The 18,865-nt window shown below is 49.4% G+C and overlaps 8 protein-coding genes across 8 annotated transcripts; 4 read left to right on the top strand and 4 right to left on the bottom strand.

Moving 5' to 3' along the window:
• Nucleotides 1-791: 791 nt before the first annotated feature.
• On the top strand, nucleotides 792-1,985 carry N7516_005695 (TauD/TfdA dioxygenase family protein; the record flags this gene model as incomplete). Its single annotated transcript, XM_057218415.1, has 2 exons — nucleotides 792-1,788; nucleotides 1,849-1,985. The coding sequence occupies 2 exons, from the start codon at nucleotides 792-794 to the stop codon at nucleotides 1,983-1,985; spliced, it is 1,134 nt and encodes a 377-aa protein (XP_057072506.1).
• A 363-nt stretch (nucleotides 1,986-2,348) lies between these two features.
• N7516_005694 (putative non-repetitive nucleoporin) lies at nucleotides 2,349-6,667 on the bottom strand (the record flags this gene model as incomplete). Its single annotated transcript, XM_057218414.1, has 4 exons — nucleotides 2,349-2,960; nucleotides 3,033-3,811; nucleotides 3,880-6,330; nucleotides 6,391-6,667. The coding sequence occupies 4 exons, from the start codon at nucleotides 6,665-6,667 to the stop codon at nucleotides 2,349-2,351; spliced, it is 4,119 nt and encodes a 1,372-aa protein (XP_057072505.1).
• A 303-nt stretch (nucleotides 6,668-6,970) lies between these two features.
• Nucleotides 6,971-7,561, top strand: N7516_005693 (uncharacterized protein; the record flags this gene model as incomplete). Its single annotated transcript, XM_057218413.1, has 2 exons — nucleotides 6,971-7,110; nucleotides 7,162-7,561. The coding sequence occupies 2 exons, from the start codon at nucleotides 6,971-6,973 to the stop codon at nucleotides 7,559-7,561; spliced, it is 540 nt and encodes a 179-aa protein (XP_057072504.1).
• Nucleotides 7,562-7,682: 121 nt separating this feature from the next.
• N7516_005692 (uncharacterized protein) lies at nucleotides 7,683-8,523 on the bottom strand (the record flags this gene model as incomplete). The annotated part of the gene is made up of 4 exons (XM_057218412.1): nucleotides 7,683-7,967; nucleotides 8,031-8,209; nucleotides 8,261-8,375; nucleotides 8,428-8,523. The coding sequence occupies 4 exons, from the start codon at nucleotides 8,521-8,523 to the stop codon at nucleotides 7,683-7,685; spliced, it is 675 nt and encodes a 224-aa protein (XP_057072503.1).
• Nucleotides 8,524-9,648: 1,125 nt separating this feature from the next.
• N7516_005691 (uncharacterized protein) lies at nucleotides 9,649-12,361 on the bottom strand (the record flags this gene model as incomplete). Its single annotated transcript, XM_057218411.1, has 3 exons — nucleotides 9,649-10,137; nucleotides 11,296-11,929; nucleotides 11,982-12,361. 3 exons carry the CDS (start codon nucleotides 12,359-12,361, stop codon nucleotides 9,649-9,651), a joined length of 1,503 nt encoding a protein of 500 aa, XP_057072502.1.
• Nucleotides 12,362-13,712: 1,351 nt separating this feature from the next.
• N7516_005690 (5-formyltetrahydrofolate cyclo-ligase) lies at nucleotides 13,713-14,443 on the top strand (the record flags this gene model as incomplete). Its single annotated transcript, XM_057218410.1, has 3 exons — nucleotides 13,713-13,800; nucleotides 13,850-14,275; nucleotides 14,328-14,443. The coding sequence occupies 3 exons, from the start codon at nucleotides 13,713-13,715 to the stop codon at nucleotides 14,441-14,443; spliced, it is 630 nt and encodes a 209-aa protein (XP_057072501.1).
• A 33-nt stretch (nucleotides 14,444-14,476) lies between these two features.
• Nucleotides 14,477-14,861, bottom strand: N7516_005689 (small nuclear ribonucleoprotein E; the record flags this gene model as incomplete). The annotated part of the gene is made up of 3 exons (XM_057218409.1): nucleotides 14,477-14,526; nucleotides 14,590-14,680; nucleotides 14,739-14,861. The coding sequence occupies 3 exons, from the start codon at nucleotides 14,859-14,861 to the stop codon at nucleotides 14,477-14,479; spliced, it is 264 nt and encodes an 87-aa protein (XP_057072500.1).
• Nucleotides 14,862-15,020: 159 nt separating this feature from the next.
• N7516_005688 (mRNA transport regulator MTR10) lies at nucleotides 15,021-18,330 on the top strand. The gene is given in 6 exon segments (XM_057218408.1): nucleotides 15,021-15,219; nucleotides 15,278-15,401; nucleotides 15,418-15,689; nucleotides 15,741-15,831; nucleotides 15,897-18,137; nucleotides 18,199-18,330. 6 exon segments carry the CDS (start codon nucleotides 15,094-15,096, stop codon nucleotides 18,285-18,287), a joined length of 2,943 nt encoding a protein of 980 aa, XP_057072499.1. The 5' UTR covers nucleotides 15,021-15,093; the 3' UTR covers nucleotides 18,288-18,330.
• The last annotated feature ends 535 nt before the right edge of the window (nucleotides 18,331-18,865 follow it).

Raw genomic sequence — 18,865 nt, 5'->3', positions numbered from 1 at the left:
CCAATATCCACATATGGAGTACATTGTAGTAAGTAGGAAGTAAACAAAGGACCTTGGATGTCAAGAGTCATGCATGGACCGTACAGGGAACTTCCTAGATAGTCGTTGATAGGTCAAGAACTCGGCATACAACATGGTAGACCGCAACATCGGGATGCCCTAATTAGCTCAGGACAGGGTGTTCTTCCTTTCCTTTTCTTCCTTCTCTTCTTTTTACTTCCTTTTTGGGAATTGGTTTTCGCACTCGATATCCCGTTTCTCCATAGAGCTTCCTAAATAGTTCTACTTATGCCAAGGGACATATAAAATGACCGAATCATAATCTCCGTATGCATAGATCACGGCAGATAATGCAATTGCCATTTGGCCTGCATTATGCCTTATCTTTCGAAGTATTCCCATATTTATACCGTAGCGGTGTAAGGTCATTATGGAAGCTTTAGAAAAGGGGGAAAGTGGGCGAACGGTAGTGGAACGGGGATTTGCAGTGGATTAACATTGGATAGTGGATTTGACATGGGGTTGATAGTTCTGTTCTTTTCTTTTCTTATTTTATTTTTATTTTTATTTGATTATTATTTGATTATTATCTCTGACCGCTGTTCACATCTTTCCACTCGGAGATGAAGGGAAGAACTAGTGTTTTAGACATATATATAACAGGAAGTATATAGTAACCAAACTATATAAAGAAACCTCAATCCCACTTCTCCTTTTCTCCTTATCCATCTTATCCATCTATACTCTACTCCACCTTATAGATATATTATATTAATATATCTCCATATACAATGCCCTCTTCAGCCCCCCGTCGCCCCAAACAGCCCAAAAAGCAAGATCCCATCAGTTACGACATCAACATCCCCTATGTCGATGTAGACAAACAATCCAAAATATCAACAAAATACCCCCAATACCTCCCTTCCTGGGACCCAATCTGGTTCGATCCACTCCAACCCTTCGAATATGAAGACCCAGCCTTGCGCGTCCGCAACAAATCAAAACCAAACCTTCTACCCCCATCCGCAAAAGTCTCCCACATCCAGCCAAGCCTAGGAACAATCGTCGAGAACGTCCAACTCGCAGATCTATCCGCCGCAGGAAGAGATGAACTCGCCCTCCTCATCGCAGAGCGCAAGGTCGTCGCTTTCCCAGACCAGGATCTCATCGATGCAGGCCCAGACGCCCAGGAATCCTTCATGCGTCATTTCGGTAAACCAAATTACCAGCCCGTCTCCGGTTCAATGACCGATCATCCCGCTTTCCATATCATTCATCGTGATGGAAATAGAGATGAAATCACCCGTTTCTTGCAGCAGCGCACTACAACCACTCTCTGGCATCAGGATGTCAGCTATGAAATTCAGCCTCCCGGCTATGTCATGCTCGGGCTCCTGCAGGGCCCCGAAGTCGGCGGTGATACCGTCTTCGCCGCTACCGATCTCGCCTATAAGCGGCTCTCCCCTGCTGTCACGGCTTTCCTGGATGGTTTGAAGGTGACCCATTCTTCTGCCAAGATGATTGCTCATGCTCGTATGACCGGTGGCTTGGTTAGGAAGGATCCCGTTGATACGGTTCATCCGCTTATCCGGGTGCACCCCGTTACCGGGGAGAAGTGTATGTTTTTGAATGGGGAGTTTATTACGAGGATTGATGGTCTGAAGGATTCCGAGACCAAGTGGGTGTTGGATTTCCTCATGAATCATCTCGTTACCGGTCATGATTTCCAGGTCCGTGTGCGCTGGCAACCGAGGACTATTGTGATGTTTGATAATCGGTCGACTATTCGTGAGTTTTCTCTCTTTTCGGATTTGGAAATGGAAGATCCTTTTACTAATGAATTCTTAGACTCTGCCATTGTGGATTACTTGGATGATGATTACGGTGCTAAGGCTCGTCATATCTTCCGCTTGATTGCTCTGGGTGAGAAGCCCATTCCGGTGTATGAGGAGGATGAGGATGAAGATGAGGAGGAATTCGAATAGACTGCGTAATGTGATAGATGGGGATCATGTCGGTGTTTTTCGGTTTTGATTATAGATTTTTATTTTTATCTTGCTTAATTTAACCTGCTTTTAATTTTGGAAGATTGAAACATTGAATAGTTCATTTGCTATGTGAAAATCAGGGTGATACTCCCTGTATCTTAGATCCAAACCCCATTTGACTGTGAATTCGTTTTCATTACCACCACCCACGCCTAGAGTTACAAAGAATCCCAGAAAAAAAAAAGCACCCGATGCCTTTAAAAAAAAAGACCATATGTCAAGTAAATCTCAAGAGTCACCGCCACGATCTGCAACGCTACATGGTCAAGTTCCTCCACATCGCCTCAAGGAAACGCCACATTACCTAAGAATGTCATCGATCCGTGACCGCAAGTCATGAGCAATCTCCAACTGCTCCCCACTAATGACACCGCTCTGTTGCAGGATCAGCAGCATCTCAGAAACACGCTCGGCAACAATATCCGAGCCGAATACAATGCCACCCAAGCGCACGGTCTCATGGAACCATCCATTCAGCAGGTACAGCAGGTCGTGTGCGATAAACCGCCGGTTTGACCCGTGGAAGGGCGCCTCATCGGTGTAATACATCGTCTCCAGCACAGCGTACAAGGATTCGTGCGCCACACCAAGATCTATGAACAGATCCACCACCCAGGTTGCCGGTCCGACGTTGCGTTGGAACTCCAATGCATACCGCTCCAGCATGGGAACAAGCTCACGAATGGGGAAAATGGTCTCGGACATCCGCAGACGATTTCCGAGACTGCGGACCTTGTCGATCACCGCTTCGTAAGGTTGCGGTGAGCCGCGTTGAACGGTGGCGTCATGGATCCCCTGGATCAGGTGTTGCCAAGTTGACTTGACGTCGGCCGCATTGCGATGATCGGCTTGGTAGAAGATTTGGAGACAGATGTCATGGTAACTGGCGGAGTCGGCGTATTTATTGAATAACTTAGAATAATGTTAGTATCATGATTTTGAATCTGATTCCCAGGGGAGGGGACGGGGGAACCTAGCACTTACTGTACTAATATCCATCACTGGTCCATCGACCTCACGCAGGATCTCCGGTTTCCGCTCGGCAAGAATCCGCTCGTCATCCTGGAGTCTTTGAAGTAGGTCATCCTGAATATTGGCCACGTCGATAAGGTTCGAAATCTCCTGCAGCAGTCGCTGCCTTGACTGACGCCCGACGTCCGGTGTGAAAATCGAAGCATTGGCACGGGCTTGACCAAGGTACTCAATACGACGGCTCAGGGGCAACACGAAAGCACTATTGGCCAGATGGAATTGAACCTGGGCAGTCTCAAAGAATCGTTGAGACTGGGCATAGAAGCGCCAGAGTAGATCAGCATGGCCTAGATCATCATTTGACTTGCGCTGGAGGTAGGTGACCACGAATGGGGACTGAGTCTGCAGCAACCGGTCGTTCCAGCCCTGCTCAAGGTACCAGTCGTACAAACTCGTCAGGAACACCTCATCGGTAGAATCGGAGATCACGCCATAGGCCTCGTTCTGGCGTTTGGCAATAGTGGTCAGCTGGCCATCAATCAGACCGGGATCAGATGCAGCCAACTTGTCAACCGCAAGCACGACTTTGAAGATGAGATCGTAGCACTGCTTGCGGAAATAGAAGTATTCCTTGCGGGGGTCCTGGAGAGTTGTGAGCGTGAGCTGGCGCTGGGATCCAGAGGGAATAAGGGGGATAAGCACCTGTTCGGGACGCTGATCCATGATCCAGGAATAGGCAAGGTTGGACTTGTCGGACCGGGCAGCAACGTTGAGGGCAAGCTGAATGGCACCTGGAAGAAAAAAGAAGAAAAAACCCAATTAGTGTGAGATAGCAAAGACCAGGATCACACAAACATACCTGCAAAGAACTGGTTGACAATGAAATTATCCACAGCCGAAACAAGATAATCCATTGGTAAGTATTCGGCCACCTGCTGGAAGAGATGCAGACTCTCGTTGAGCAAGTTGCGGCCCAGTTCCGTATTGGCACCGGCCTCAGTCGCACGCTTCAGCATCTCTTGTGCCTTGAAAATCACCACATCCTCTGTACTGCAGAAACTGCCACATCTTCGTCGAAGTGCATCCGCCACGGTCTCGACGTTGGAGCCCTTGGCGATGTTGCGGTTAACAATGCCCTTCACAAGCTCCTTGGCAATGTCATGTCCCTTTCTGGAGCTAAAGAGCTCCTCAAAGGTGAGGCTGAGGAATTTTGCCTTCGATTCAGCTGGCAAAGTCGCCACAATCTCATCGACCCGCTCATCAAATAGAACAAGTATAAATGAGATACCTTCGATCGTGTGTGACACCAACTGAACGAGTGAGTGTAATGCGCGGTGCTCGGCTTGCAACGCCACTTCTTCCTGTTTGCTGTTTACCCGGGCAAGAGCATCGGGACCGTTGAGCCCATCGATAAAGGTCCTGTTCACCTTGAAGAACTCTGCCAGTGAGGAGAGATCATGCTGGACAGTCTGCAGTTTACTGGAACTCACGGACGCGGAGACAGATTGTGCGCCATTAGGTCCATCGCCCACCTTGGCAATCTTTTCTTTCCAGATAGATCGCAACAGACGGGCAATGTATAGTGCAATACCCGTGTGTCGGGGAGAGGGCTGCACTGCGTCAAGGACAGATGTTGAGCCATCTGCAATGGCATTTTCATTCAGATGGGCCCGACCACCTTGAGTGATGAAGGCCTGGCGTGCTGCTGCCAGAATGTCCGGATCGGTGATTCGGGTTAGTCTTTGATCAGGGGAAATCTCCATACCCTGGCCACAAGCTACCGCCAGAGCAGTCGCCAGCATCTCGCTCCGTCCATATGTTCTAAGGAAATTTTGGATCTCCCCGCTCAATCCCTCATGGGGATTGCCGCTGCTGCGGAGCAAAGCCGCAAAGATATCCACGAGACGACGTCGACGAATGATATGAACTCCACCATTAGTCAAGATCGCGATCTCAGCAGCCGGGTGGTCGAATTGAACGGTCAGCTCGTTGGTCACTGGTGAAGGTGCTGAAACCAGACCAATATCTTCAGCCTTGCCTCCCAGGTCCAGAATGATCGCCGACTCGGCGGCTTTGCCACTGGCCGAACTTTCCTGGTACTGAGCGACCCGACCAGAGTCAGGGGTTGAGATGAAAAGGGTATCAATCTTTTGCTGTGCATCCTTGGTAGTAAAACAGAAGAAATAGCCCGGGGAATATCGCTCCGCAAGACGAGTGGGTGAAAGTGTGTTAATCTGACCAGCAGAAGGGGAAACCGCACCAAGAGGTGAGATGGAAGATGCCACCCCGCTCACGCCGGGGGAGATATCGACGGGCGGTGTCTTGACATGCAGTGCCTGCATGCTTGTGGGAGGGCTGGTGTAGGTCGACGCAGGCGCCCAGCTGTTGGAACCAGTGGCGCTGAGATAAATCCGATAGCCTGTCACCGTCGTTGCAACTAAATGATACCGCGACGCTTCTGTAGCTGGCACTGGACTGATCGACACAATCTTGATTCTGGGGTTGAGGGTTTCGTTTGAGGTGATGATGTGCCCAATGTTAGAGTAGATGTCCAGAGCGCGTTTGGTGATTGCAAGTGTCAAGGTGCCCTCAGGTCCCATGTGGAATACGCGGATTGTAGACGCGGAGGAGAGTGTGTAGAGCAAGTTTCGGCTGTCGTCAAGTGCCATCTGCACTACATGCTCAGCAGCACTCTGTGCAAGGTTAGTCAGGCTCATCGAGGGCCTGAAAGCCGATAGACGCGAGCTGGTATGGTTGACCCTGCCACAGCGGCCCTGGAACCACCTTTCCTCCTGTTGGTAAGTGACCTCGTGCACATCGGTGTCAGATGATCCTCCAAAGAAAATGCGTCCAGTGGATGCCGATGCTGCGAAAACATTTATATCCAAGCCACGGACTGCTACCGACATCCCCGTGTGATACAGAGAAACCTGTCGACCCCCGCTGGGCGTGTTCTCATAGCCCATCCCCAGCAGAATGATGTCCGCAGTCGTCGCAATGACCAGCAAATGAGTGATCGCAGGCAAGAAAACTCCCGGGCGCGGTTTCGTCAGCTTGACAGCATTGATGCTGTTAGGCTGTTCCTCGAATCCCACCAATTGCGGGTTGGGGTGTGTGAAATCCCAAATGTACAATGCATTGTCAATTGCGACCCAGGCATGGTTTAACTCGGCAAACAGACCCATGCTGGTCGATACTTGTGCGCGGTTGTATTGATCAAAGATCTGGTCGGGAATATCGTACATTTTGACTTTTTGAAATGGTGCCCATGATTGAGATACGGGGATGTTGTACTCAGACGAGGAGCCCTCTTGTTTTTTTTTTGGTCAGTGTTGCTTCGGACAGACAGACTTAGTTAGGGAACCCTTACGAGATAAATAGGTGTCAAGGTCTGGATAACGCGATTCGCTTTGCAAGCTGCTATTGATCGTTCGCGCCCCGCGTTCCTCGGTGCTCACTGTTTGATTTTTGGTCTTCGAGGCCGCTGGAGGGAGCTTTGGCATGGGGGTCTGGGGTTCCGCTTGCAATGGCGACTTGTTGGGGAGAGGCCGTGCTGTAGCTGGCGCCGGGGTCTGAAAGTAAGCTCCAGGAAGGGGTTTCTGCGGCGTCACCGGAGGGAGATTTGTTGGAAGAGTTGGATACGACATGGCGGCGGTTTTAATGAGGGAGAAAGGGATGATCCCCCGCTAGAAATCACAAAGAAGCTGCAGTGTAGGTCGGACGACAAAAAGAAAGTAAAAAATATGTGGGGGAATGACGATGAGAGAAGGTCTTGGGAGGAGATTGGATTATTCAAGGTCTTTGCGAAAAGAGAGAGTCAACACCTGGGAGCGCACAGACCAATTGGGATCTTCCGCCTTCATGCTATTGATTGTTGATTGTCCCCCCCCATTCATTCCCATTGATCCCTCAATTGAGCTTATTTCTTATTGTCTAAACTGTCAATTAAAATGTTTCAATCCATCCGTTTGTCTGCACGCCTACCAGCTCGTCTGGTACGGTGGAATTCCACCGGTCCGGTCCTGCCACCCTTGATGGCTACTTTGCGGACTGATCTGAAAACTGCCATGAGAGCCAAGGATACCACAAGGTAGAAATCCGTTCCCCTCATGTTTTGGTGGCTCAGCAAGCTTATTATCAGACTTAATGTACTTCGTGCTTTGATCTCCGAGACCAACAACGCCGCCAAAACCGCCTCGCCGATTCAGACAGACATTCAGCTCTTGTCGCTTATTCGCAAACGCCTGAATGCCTCCAAAGATGCGGCAAAGGAGTTCGATGTCGCTGAGCGTCCAGATCTGAAGGAGAAAGAGGATGCACAGGTTGTGGTATTGGAGGAATATGCTGGTCAGGTCAAGACACTCCCCATCGCCGAGATCAAGGAAGTTGTCATCAATCAGATCGCTGTCATGATCAATGACAATATGAAGCCCAACCAAGGAACTGTTCTGAAGGCTCTCTTTGCTGCGGGAGGCCCTCTAGACGGCAAGCCAGTGGACCGGAAAGAAGTTGCTACCGAGGTGAAGAACGCGCTCTCTTGAGCTTACATTTTACCAGATTGTATAATAGTGTCACAATAGCCTCAGTCAAGGGCATACAAATCTCATTTATAATTCACAGAAAGAACGATCCCAGCTCCTATTCAACGCCAGCCCGAAAGGTTCATGAGCAGAAGAAAGCTACTCCTCCAAGAGATGTCATCAGCACACCTAACCACCACCATCGGTCTGGGTCGATCAGCTGTTCTCTAGCGATCAGCTGCAATCCTGACTTTGACGATAGTTCTCGCTTTTCCTTATGTCCTGTTGGCGTGGGGTTCAATGTCGTGGTAGGGAGCATCTTTGGTGGCTGGTAGGCGAGGAACATGGGATGGAGAAGTGAGCCATCAACCCTAGTCAAATCGAGGCGTTTAATACGATTGAACTTGTCGATATACACGGAGAATTCCTGTGTGCTGTCAGTATTGGCCGGCGGAGAGAAAAAGAGAGGGAGAGAGAGAGGCATCAATACCTTGAACTCCTCGGTGGTATTAAATCGTGTGTAGTGGCCTAACTCCTTCCCGCAGGGCTCGGACAGTAGCTGACGACCATCAACGGCAATTGGCGTCAACATCAGTGTTCCATTGCCGAACACAGTATAAGCCCCATGTTGCCATTGCAAGATCCCTCCCGGGCATGATGGGTCGGCCGCTGTTCAATATTAATACAACGTCAGGATCTATATATTCCATGAGTACTGACGATTTGAGATTGCGCGATAGTATGCCGACTCATAATTCCCATCATCATCAAACGAGTATGAAATTCCTGTTAGATTCGGCTCAAGTAGCTTGTCGTTGAGCGGATCGTAGAATCCCTATGCGTGTTAGTCTCGCCATTTGTATACTACATACAGTAGTTCCACATACTGGACCAGTAAGAACATCACGAGATTTGGTGGTCCATGTTCCAACCAAATCATTCGCCAAACCGGCTGTGATTAACAGACTCCAAATCAAAAACATCTTGGTTGACAAAGGGAAAAACTGACAGAAAGGGAGTATTTGAAGGACGCCCTTTATTGGGAGGGGGATCAACAACATAGTTCAGCAAGGCCCTGGAATGGGAAGGGTTGATGGGGATATTAGGAGCAACCAACTAACTAATAAGAACTTCAAATGTACATTGTATTATCTTAATCTCCCATAAACCCTAAACTACCTACAACTTTTATTTTATAGGGGATCTCACTATAGCCAAACACCGTTGATGTTTCTCATGAGAAGATTAAAAATAATAGAAATGGATGTTAAAATTCTTTCAAAACTTCCTCTCTTAAATTACAGGTCTTGTAATGTAGTTGGTTATCATACTGGTTTTTGAATTAAAATGATTTGAAAAATACCAGTAACCCCGGTTCGAATCCGGGCAGGACCTTTCATTTCTTTTTTTGTTCCCCAGTCTGCAACATCCAAAACACAACATTCTAATTTAATCTCAATATTTTACTTTGATCATTAACCACCCCACTAACTCTGGGTTTGGAGTCGTTGTGTTCGTTTGAATGAGGGTCGTCACCAGAGAGGATCACTACAGAGAAGGGCGAGGGGAGGGGAGGAGGTTGGATTTGCAAATCAATTCTGATCCCGAGTTCTGACAGTCCAGCCTTTCAGAGCTGGTGGAAGGCGGCAGCCCAGGAGTCTTCTCGACCGGGAGCCCGGTGGTGGCAGGAGGAGGGGATGGGAGTACGCAAAGCGGTGGCACGAGAGGCAGCCACCTTCCTGTCATAGGAAAGATGGGTGGTAGATGGATGTGGTTGAGTTGCGTATTGGAAAATTAGGAGGATGTTTAACTCTGTTTATACATGGAAATATCTGCTTTAGGTCTAGAATGCTCCATTGCTACTCTTGTTATTACATATGCCGAGGCGCTATTAGTGACGACGAAGCCGGCAGCAGCATCTGGAGTATGTTGGAGAGGGAAGGGGGGGAGGTGTCATTCGATATTGTTGTCGGGAGACAACGATGCAGCGGAGTGGGCGGAGTTGTTTGGGGTTGATGTTACTAGTACAATATAGGTGGGCCCTTACGAGCGCTGCCATTGCCGGAGAGAGCCGTGTGGAGGGGCTTGAGGTTTTGAAGTTTCCACCGTCACGCATCGCGTTCACGGCGGGAGGGGCCTGAGGGGCCTGAGGGGGTGTCGACGGGCAGGCCCCGTTGAGTCAACTCGGCCGCGCGGGAATCATATCGGCCGGGGGCCCGGGAAGATTGTCCACGGGGCTCGTGGAAGGCAGAAACCCGGGAGGTACCTTGACCGGGAGCCTGTTGGTATGAGCGGGAGTCGGAGTGGGAAACCCGGGACTGTTGTCGACCGGGGTGAGGGCTGGGAGCGCGCCGGAACTCTTCTTGGCGGTGGTGGTGTGGCCTCTCGCGGGGGGAAGCTTGCGGGGACGCGGACCGACGGCGATCTAAATCGAAAGCCTTCTTCAGCCCCTCCGCAATAAAATCCGATCTCTCGCGGGAGGAAGCTTGACGTTCCCCCGGAGATGCGGACCGACGGCGATCTAAGTCGAAAGCCTTTCTTAGGCCCCTCGTCACGAAATCCATATAGTCGTCATGGCGGACTTCTTCTCTGTGATACTGTTCATTCGGTTAGCGTGCTCATAATATAATAAGCGAGAACTTATCGATCTAGGCGGCCGAAAAAATTGATACGAAGCTATAAGATGGGAATCGACAAGAGGCGAACAGACATGGTATCGATCAGACATGGAATCAGACACGATGGTAAGTTTAACCGACCAGTCATGATGGGAATCGAATAGACATAATGGGAATCGATTGGATGTGATGGGAATCGATGGGAGTTGATGGAAATTAATCAGAGTATATGAGACGTGATAGGACGACATGAAGCTCATCGCGAAGTGCATGGATGGTCCATGTTATCATTGGATATACCATGGGACAGATCAGGTGGAGATGTATGAGATCTCGACTTACAGCTTCAGCTTCAGCTTCCTCTCTTTTCCTCTCACCCTTCTCTTTGCGTGATCTTGTAAGTCTAGATGACATTGTGGCGGTTGCTCGGGGGAAGAGAGAGAGAGAGAGAGAGTGTGTGTGTGAGAGAGAGAGAGAGAGATTGTTTACTTTTGGGGGCATTTTTATCAGCGGTCACATACCCAGGCTATTACATTTTAATATCTTGATCATTGCTAGGTTTCCTAGTCTCTAGAACTTGACTTCTTCAATAACTGAACTTGATTAATATCTCACATTAACTATGTGAAGACCCCACTATGTAACTAGTGTCTTAGAGAGATTGACCAGAGTGATAACCTTGGAAGGATTCTCATACAATAGTTATATAATACTACTGCGAAGGAAATGTAACTAGTACTGCGTGTATTCAAACTAACTTCTTACTCTCCTGAAAATAGTCGTAGGACCCGAAGTAGATCTATCGGATCCCTTAGAGGGGTATATAGACAGAGTGTTATATGACCTCGCTTAACCTACATACAACTATACTAGTAGAACTCGGAGCAAGTCAGAAGGCTTGGAGTTCAGTTTGAATACACGTAGTACTAGTTGCATTGCCTTCAAATGTTCGCAGTAAGAGAAATTGATATTCGCCACTCCGCCCTCAGATCCTTTTTTCTCTGGGCCACTGTTGACGATGCGGCGAGCGTGGTGGACTATTCTCGCGAGCAGGGGGAGCGCGGGTCGGACAGGGAATGGAAAAGAGACCGGGGATGGGAAAGATTGCGGAGAGATTGGCATAAGCCCAGAGCTCACGTGTGCGATAAAGGTGTAGGTACGGTCATCGCGAGGGAGCATCGTCCAGACTTCAACAGGCACATTGAGGATCAGAATACATGATCCCCTGGCCACCGCCTCAACGGTCACCCCGGCTTCGACAACATCGGGCGGGATGTTCTGGGATAGCCACGCCTTCCACGCAGTAGGATCATGTGGCATATCTGCACAGATTCTGGCCCTTATCATCATCACTGCTTCTGGGCGTTTCCTCGTACTACCAAGTACTCTCTGGTTGCCAAGACGTGCGATGGTGATACTGGGCTTACTACGATGTGGGATATGGACGGGACAAGCCCCTACTTGGTTATTGTGCGCTAGACGAAAAATGGTGGCGTATATTTGGGCCAGGGTCGCTGGGGCTCCGTTGAGGTTGCGTAAGGTATCAATTAGAGCCTGCGTGAAGGATGAAGGGAGGTTAGCGGCAGCGGTTGCTTCCCAGCCGGAGGCGGAGATTAGCTCATCACCACTATCGTCATCTAAGGCCAAGGAGCCAGCGGAGCAACAGTCGAAGATAAAACAAGTATCCCCATCGAAGCCTCTAAGACAATCTCTAACTGCCCACCAGTTTAATGACGGCCCTTGGCGTTGCCCTTGGTTGTTCACTTGACCACTAGGACGGGTTGGTTAGCATGTGTTTTTCAGAGGGTGGCTTGAAGACTCACAACAACTCCCAGTGATAGGCGCCTGTCCCAGCATCACTAGCATGTCCTGAGTACACGATGATCCTCAATATGTCTTCCCCTTGATACTTTTTGAACCACTTCCCGAGATGCATCACCAACTCAAGCTGCGAGCCTACGAGTGGTATAACGTAGTTCTCAACTTGAAATAGGTATGTGTGCCTAAACAAATTGAGCAACTCGGCCTCAAGCCCTGCCACCCCCATAGTGTCATTCTCCCAATGAAAGGCCAGAACAAACACGTTAGTGTACCCCTTTTGAGTGATGGCTTTGTTTACGGACGCAGACAGGTCCGCAGCAAACTCTTGAAGGTTTACAGCTGGTGGTACTGCTTGGTATGCTGTACTTGGATGTGAAGCCATCCTGGTGAGACTTGAAATAGGATGGGGATGAGTTGTCTGTCTGTGATAAAAAGGTGATACAGAAAGGTGAGAATCACTGTCAGACCGGAGTCTGACCCGCACCCTGCAGGTCTCTCTCCTCCCAACAGACTTCTACTGGTGTATCCTCCAGACCGGGGATGTCTCGACTGCGATGCAATTCCCTCGAATCAGATAAAATTCGATGGAAAATACTATCTTTTTGATGGGAAGAGATGAAAAAGGTAAGGTGCTTGATTTCCTAGCTAAGATGAATTAAAGTGGGGTGGTAAGACTATCCCCCCCCTGAATAAAAGCGGTATGATAAAGCGGTCCTATTCTGCGCGGCAAATCTCTCCCGGCCGCCTTTCCTCTCTCAATCACCATCGACAATTATCACATCGAGATGCTACTATGCCTAATTGGGTAACAGCTACTAAGCCTGATTGGGAAAGGGTCTAGTATACCTTCAATGTTGTCACTCTAATCAATCTATCTAAGACCCTGCATAACTGGGGTCTTCACACCTTCCCTCTATATCCACACCAGCAGTTCCACAGTCCGACAGCCGTATAGTCTCGCCGTCCTCCAAACCCTGGGAAAACCGAACAAACATCTAGACGCTGCATCAGGGGGGTGGTATAGACATGAGTGTTGCCTCACCCGGGATCTCAGATTTGGTATAGGCTGCCTCAGAACCACCGGTTTTAGCCTACGTTACAGCAACAGCAACATCAAGGGCAAGGTCTCACTTATCTTGCAAGCTCGATGGCCGCCGAAGTGATGTCCCCCTCTTTCAGACAATATATGGAAATGAAGCCACATTTATATATTTCTTTCGTCCCTTATATGTTTACTTTACTAACCTCTAATAACCTTTTTGTAATATAGGAAATGGAAAGAAGATAATTGCTAGATTCTGCGGTTCGTACATAGGTTCGAAGAGGGTGAACGAACATGTGCCGGAACTTCGGAAGTAGTCTGAATTGCAATGCTATCTTGCGATGTGAGGATACTCGTTTGTATGGGGGAAACAGGTGATAAGAGGCGACAAACTGTGTACAGCTCATCTCATCACGACGGTATTCGTGACAGGCTTTTAGAACATCCACATTACAAACCGCCGACTACATATGTATTCTTGATAAATATACAACATACAAAAATGAAAATCAAACTCCGATAGGGGAAATTATCCCAATACATTGAAAAATACCGGCGACCCCGGGCAGGATTTCACCTTTTTGCCCCGTCCTATTTTTTTCCGGTTTGTATTTTGGAACAGTAAGTTAACCTACTTCCCCGCGGATGACTCTAACCTTGTATTATTTACATCTACAACTATCATAGCAGAATGGCGTTTCAGGCTGCAAAGCGTGACCTTCGGAAGAGGATGCGCTCTACTCTGCAGAGTCTGTCAGCAACCTCAATAAGTCAACAATGTCAGATCGAATGATGGTCGCTGGGTTTTCTATAACTAACCTATCCCAGCCAGCGCGGCAACAACCAAGTTCTTGTCACTGCCCGAGTACCAAAACGCCAAAAGTATCGCCGTATACCTGTCTATGCCAAGTGGGGAACTTTCAACAACTGGAATCGTAAAGGATGCTCTACAGCGTGGGAAGAATGTCTACGTCCCGTATATTCACACCCAGGACAAAACATCCATTATGGACATGTTCGTGCTCGGATCCATGTCCGAGTTCGAGTCATTACAGCTGGACAAATGGGGAATCCCATCACTCCTATCTACACAAATCGAAGGTCGATCGAATGGATTGACACAGGGGTTGGATCTTATTGTCATGCCGGGCATGGCCTTCGACCGTGGGTTCCGACGACTTGGTCATGGCAAAGGGTATTATGATCATTTTTTAACGCGATACTCAACATCGACCCGCAAAATGCCATTCCTCGGTAAGTAGTCCCAGAAACAATCCGTTTATCCCCCGACTGAACTCCATGGTAGTTGCCCTTTCTCTCCAAGATCAGTTGCTCGCCGAGGATATTCCTGTGGTGGCGCACGACTGGTTGGTAGACGCGATCGTGGTTGGTGATGGTCAATTCTTGGATCGCAGGGTGTAGCGCAAATCGAAACAGAAAAGGAACAGCGAAAATTCAAACAGCCTGGATCAGAGAGACATTGTCTCCCTTGAGGAGAATCTGGCCTGTTGCGTATTAGTTAGCTGTGTTTCTCATGTGTCTGTCTTGCATTTCAATTTCATTCGTACCGAGCGGCCTGCGCTTCTCTTCCTCTGTCTTAGTTGCCAGACGTACTTCGACAGCATCATCGATGACCAGGTTCATGAATTCATCAAATCCCTAGTACAGGTTAGCTCAGATGACAACCAAAACGGATTTGCCGTAAAGAAACACATACGCGGATCTTCCCCTCTATCCGGAAAGCGAGCTGCTCATAGAGCCAGACTGAAACAGTGCTGCGTTTCTGCAGGAGACTGAAAATGAAGTGAATAGGAGCCAACAATGTCTTGCGGCCAGCCATGATGTGCGGTTATGTTGGAAGTGATAGCTGTCACACGGGAGACGAGGTGAAGAAAGCTCTGGCGGACCTGGGAGTCGTCCCGTGATTTGATTACCGTAATACGGTTATCTCGTCACAGACACCCCATCCCACCTTCAACTTGCCCTCCCCCCTCTTCGAACCCGCTTCCGCAGCCAGATGCGGATACATTTTTGATACATTGCTGAGCCTTGATTAATCTACTTAGTTCAACATGGCCAGCAAGGAAGCCGGGCAGACATTCGCCCCGGTCCTGGCGGCCGTCGCGACAATGCAAGGAAATGCGTCTAGGACTGAGAAGACTCAGGCCCATGAATTCCTTGAGAAGTTCCAGAAATCGGTACGGCTCTTTCACTTAGAATTGACTGGTATTGTTTCGCTAATCTTCAATGCAACAGATTGAGGCATGGACAACAACCCATGCTTTATTGCAGTCCCCCGATGTGCCAGTCGAAGCCAAACTATTCGCCGCGACTACACTGAAAGGAAAAGTAAGGGTATTCTTCCCTGATGATTTTCCTCGTTTCTAATTGCGCAGATTATATTCGATCTCGATCAACTCCCCCTGACTCAGTATTGGCCCTACGAGACTCGGTCCTAAACCTATTGGTTGCATTTGCGCCGGGCCCGCGCCCCATTCAGACCCAGCTATGTGTGTGCTTGGCCAGTTTGGCGATTCAGATGGTCACATGGAAAGACGTGCTGGCGACTGTCGGAGCAGCCCTAGGAAACAGCGCGGGGGATTGTGTGCTGGAGTTCCTGAAGATCTTGCCCGAGGAAGTCACTGAGGGTCGCAAAATCAATCTCAGTGTATGTTTCTGTATTGGTGTCTACGAAGGTTCAAGCTGACATCTACAAAAGGAAGACGAATTGTTCATGAGAACCAAGGAGCTGTTAGAAGACAACGCGGAGCAGGTCATGCAGTTGATGATCCAATATGCTCAGTCGTCACGTACGTATCTAATGACCATGTCCCATTCTCTTAACAAATTAGGGTTCATAACTGACTATGAACAGCTGCCGCCGCAACAAACCCCCGTCTCCTCGACTGCGTTACTTCGTGGTTACGTGAAATCCCCGCCGCCAAGGTCGTTGAGTCGCCCCTAATGGACATCATTTTCAAAGCATTGGACAACGACGCATCTTTTGACGCCGGTGTCGACTGCGTTTGCACGCTTTACCGTGATACAAAGGACGTGGACGAATCGTTGCCCGTCATTCAAGCCCTTTATCCACGATTGATGGCACTTCGCCCAAAAATTGCCGAAACTGCCGAGGCCGAAGACTTAGAGGCTTTCAAGGGTATCACAAGAATATTTGCGGAGGCAGGTGAAGCATGGGTTGTCCTTGTTGCACGTCTCCCGGGTGAGTTCCAGGGACTCGTTGAGGCGCTTCTCGAATGTTGCGCACGGGACTGGGAGCGCGACGCAGTGTCCCTGACGTTCATTTTCTGGTACGAACTGAAGCAATATATTACTCTCGACCGGTACACCGACGCTCGAGTCGCCTTCCAGCCCGTCTTTGCCCAGTTGGTGGACATCATGGTGAAACACCTCGAGTTTCCCAGTCCGGAAGATGGTGAGGCTGAGGATCTGTTCTCTGGAGACCGCGAGCAGGAGGAAAAATTCCGTCAATTCCGCCATGCAATGGGCGATGTTCTCAAGGACTGCTGTGCCGTTGTGGGTGTGAATGATTGCCTTGCTAAGATCTACCAACTGATCCAGCAATGGGTCGCCAAGTATGCATCACAGTCAAGCAACGAGCACGTTCCTCATTGGCAGGAACTGGAGGCCCCTCTGTTCGGTCTCCGCGCGATGGGCCGCATGGTCGACCCCGAAGAAAGCACTATTCTTGGACAATTGATTCCTCTCATCGTTCAGATTCCTGATCAGGAGAAAGTCCGGTTCCAGGCGATCATGGCCCTGGCACGCTACACTGAATGGACAGCTCTCCATCCCGAAACCTTGGAAGCCCAGCTCAACTATGTGATTTCTGGTTTCCACCATTCCTCCCAAGAAGTTGTGCAGGCCTCTGCTCTTGCCTTCAAGTTTCTGGGAACAGACTGCCAGAAGTTGCTTGGTGGTCATATCGCCCAGCTTCATACCTTCTTCGAGTCGGTCCTTGACAAGCTGAAGCCCACCAGCCAGGAGGAAGTCACTGAAGGTGTTGCCGCGGTGGTTTCAGTGCAACCCCATGAGAAGATCTACGATTCATACAAGATGTTCTGCGACCCGATCATGGCCCGGATTATGAACCTTGCCAATAATGCGCAGACTGAAGAAGGCCAGCGAGCCGTGGCCGATCACCTACAGCTGATTACTATCTTTGTGCAAGTGGTCACTCCGATCCTTGCACCGGGAGAAGAAAACCCTGCCGTTAAATACTGCGGCGAGGTTCTACCCATTATGACCACGATTGTCATGAACTTTACGTCTTCTACGCCTATCCTCGAACGAGTGTGCCGATGCTGGCGATACATGATCATCTCTTACCGCACTAGCATGATCCCTCTTTTGCCGACTCTGGCTCAGAGTATCGCGAACGGATTCCAGGCCTCACGCGAGGGTTGCTTCCTTTGGGCTACGGATGCGGTGGTGCGCGAGTTCTCGGATGGTGCTGAGTACGTTGACCAGGCCACCAGTGATGCCGTTTTCCAGTTCTATGAGCAGCAAGCTCTTGCGTTCCTGCGGATCTTGAACGACCTCCCCCCACAAAATCTGCCAGATGTGATTGAAGACTTCTTCCGTCTCTCCTCTAACGCCGTTCGGTACTACCCCAAGAAGTATATCACTTCCTCCCTCGCCGTTCCCATCTTCTCCGCCGCACTCAGTGCTCTCACTCTTCAACAACTCGACCCTCTCATCGCTACGCTGCATTATTACCGGGATTTGTTCGGATTTGCATTTGACAAGCCTATGGTCTCCCAGTTCACCAGTCCGGAAGGCCAGCCTTACGTTACCCCGCCTGAGGTTCGCGAGGCCGTTAAGGCGTTGATTATCTCGCAGGGTCAGCCTTTGGCACAGCGTGTGTTGACGGGCATGATGTTCACTTTCCCAGGTGACTGCTTCGCTGATGCTTCGGGGGTATTGATGACGATGTTCGAACTGCTCCCCCAGGAAACTGGGGCATGGCTGCAAACCACACTTCAGATGTTGCCTAGTGGCACGATGAAGCACGGCGAAGCCGAGCGACTGCTGAAGAATGTCTCTGACAAAGTCCAGTCAGGAGAGACCCGCAAAATCCGTGTTCTCCTCCAAGGTTAGTCCCCGTCCCCGTCCCCGTTCCCTTGTTCTTTGTTGTCTCATCTAACCCCGCCCAGACTTTACCAACTCGTATCGCCGCCGCAATGTAGCCCCACGTGATGGCCTTGGCCGTCTGGAGGCCGCCCGATTCCGATTCAGCGGATGAGAATGTCGCTGTAAATTTTTCAGTGCTGATCAGCACTAGAAAAGAAAAGACCCCCCCCGGGAGCATTTACACAAAATCTGGCGTCAGTTCCTTGCTATTAACGTGCCATGCGGTACGATACATGATGGGATGGCATGAACTCGGTGTGATGATTAATGACCTGCTGGTACGCCGGCCTGACCAGAACCTCTGGCTTTGACATTGCTACCATTCAGGTGTTGTACGAGGTCAACCTGTATCTAGGTATTCAATAGTCGCGACTCATTTCTGCATTGAGATGCAGCGCACTTTCTGTGTGTGGTCATTCGATTACGAGTAATGAATCTATTGAGCATCAACATTCTAGTGGGAGAGATGTATATATAACTGATTAGGCGTAATGATATGGTAGAATAGGCCTACAATTATACTCCTATACACATACTTAGGTATACATATGTTGTATACTACTTTGGGATATAACTACGCGGACAGACTCACCAATAAAGTCATCTCCGCCACAACCCCACCGAGATCTCCGCACTTCCCCCGGACAACCCTCTCCAAGTCCCCTTTGAGCTTCATTTTTTTTTTTTTGA

The sequence above is a fragment of the Penicillium verrucosum genome (genome assembly GCF_028828655.1).
Source record: "Penicillium verrucosum strain IBT 35672 chromosome Unknown utg000002l_segment0_segment0, whole genome shotgun sequence".
Taxonomy (NCBI): domain Eukaryota; kingdom Fungi; phylum Ascomycota; class Eurotiomycetes; order Eurotiales; family Aspergillaceae; genus Penicillium; species Penicillium verrucosum.
Note: the sequence above shows the minus strand (reverse complement) of the source record. Positions and strands in the feature narration are given on the sequence as shown.

Excerpts from the sequence above, each read along its gene's own strand:
- N7516_005688 (XM_057218408.1), top strand. The coding sequence starts at position 15,094 with ATGGCCAGCAAGGAAGCCGGGCAGACATTCGCCCCGGTCCTGGCGGCC. Across the intron at positions 15,832-15,896 it reads CCAATATGCTCAGTCGTCAC|CTGCCGCCGCAACAAACCCC; the intron begins GTACGTATCTAA and ends GACTATGAACAG. Across the intron at positions 18,138-18,198 it reads AATCCGTGTTCTCCTCCAAG|ACTTTACCAACTCGTATCGC; the intron begins GTTAGTCCCCGT and ends AACCCCGCCCAG.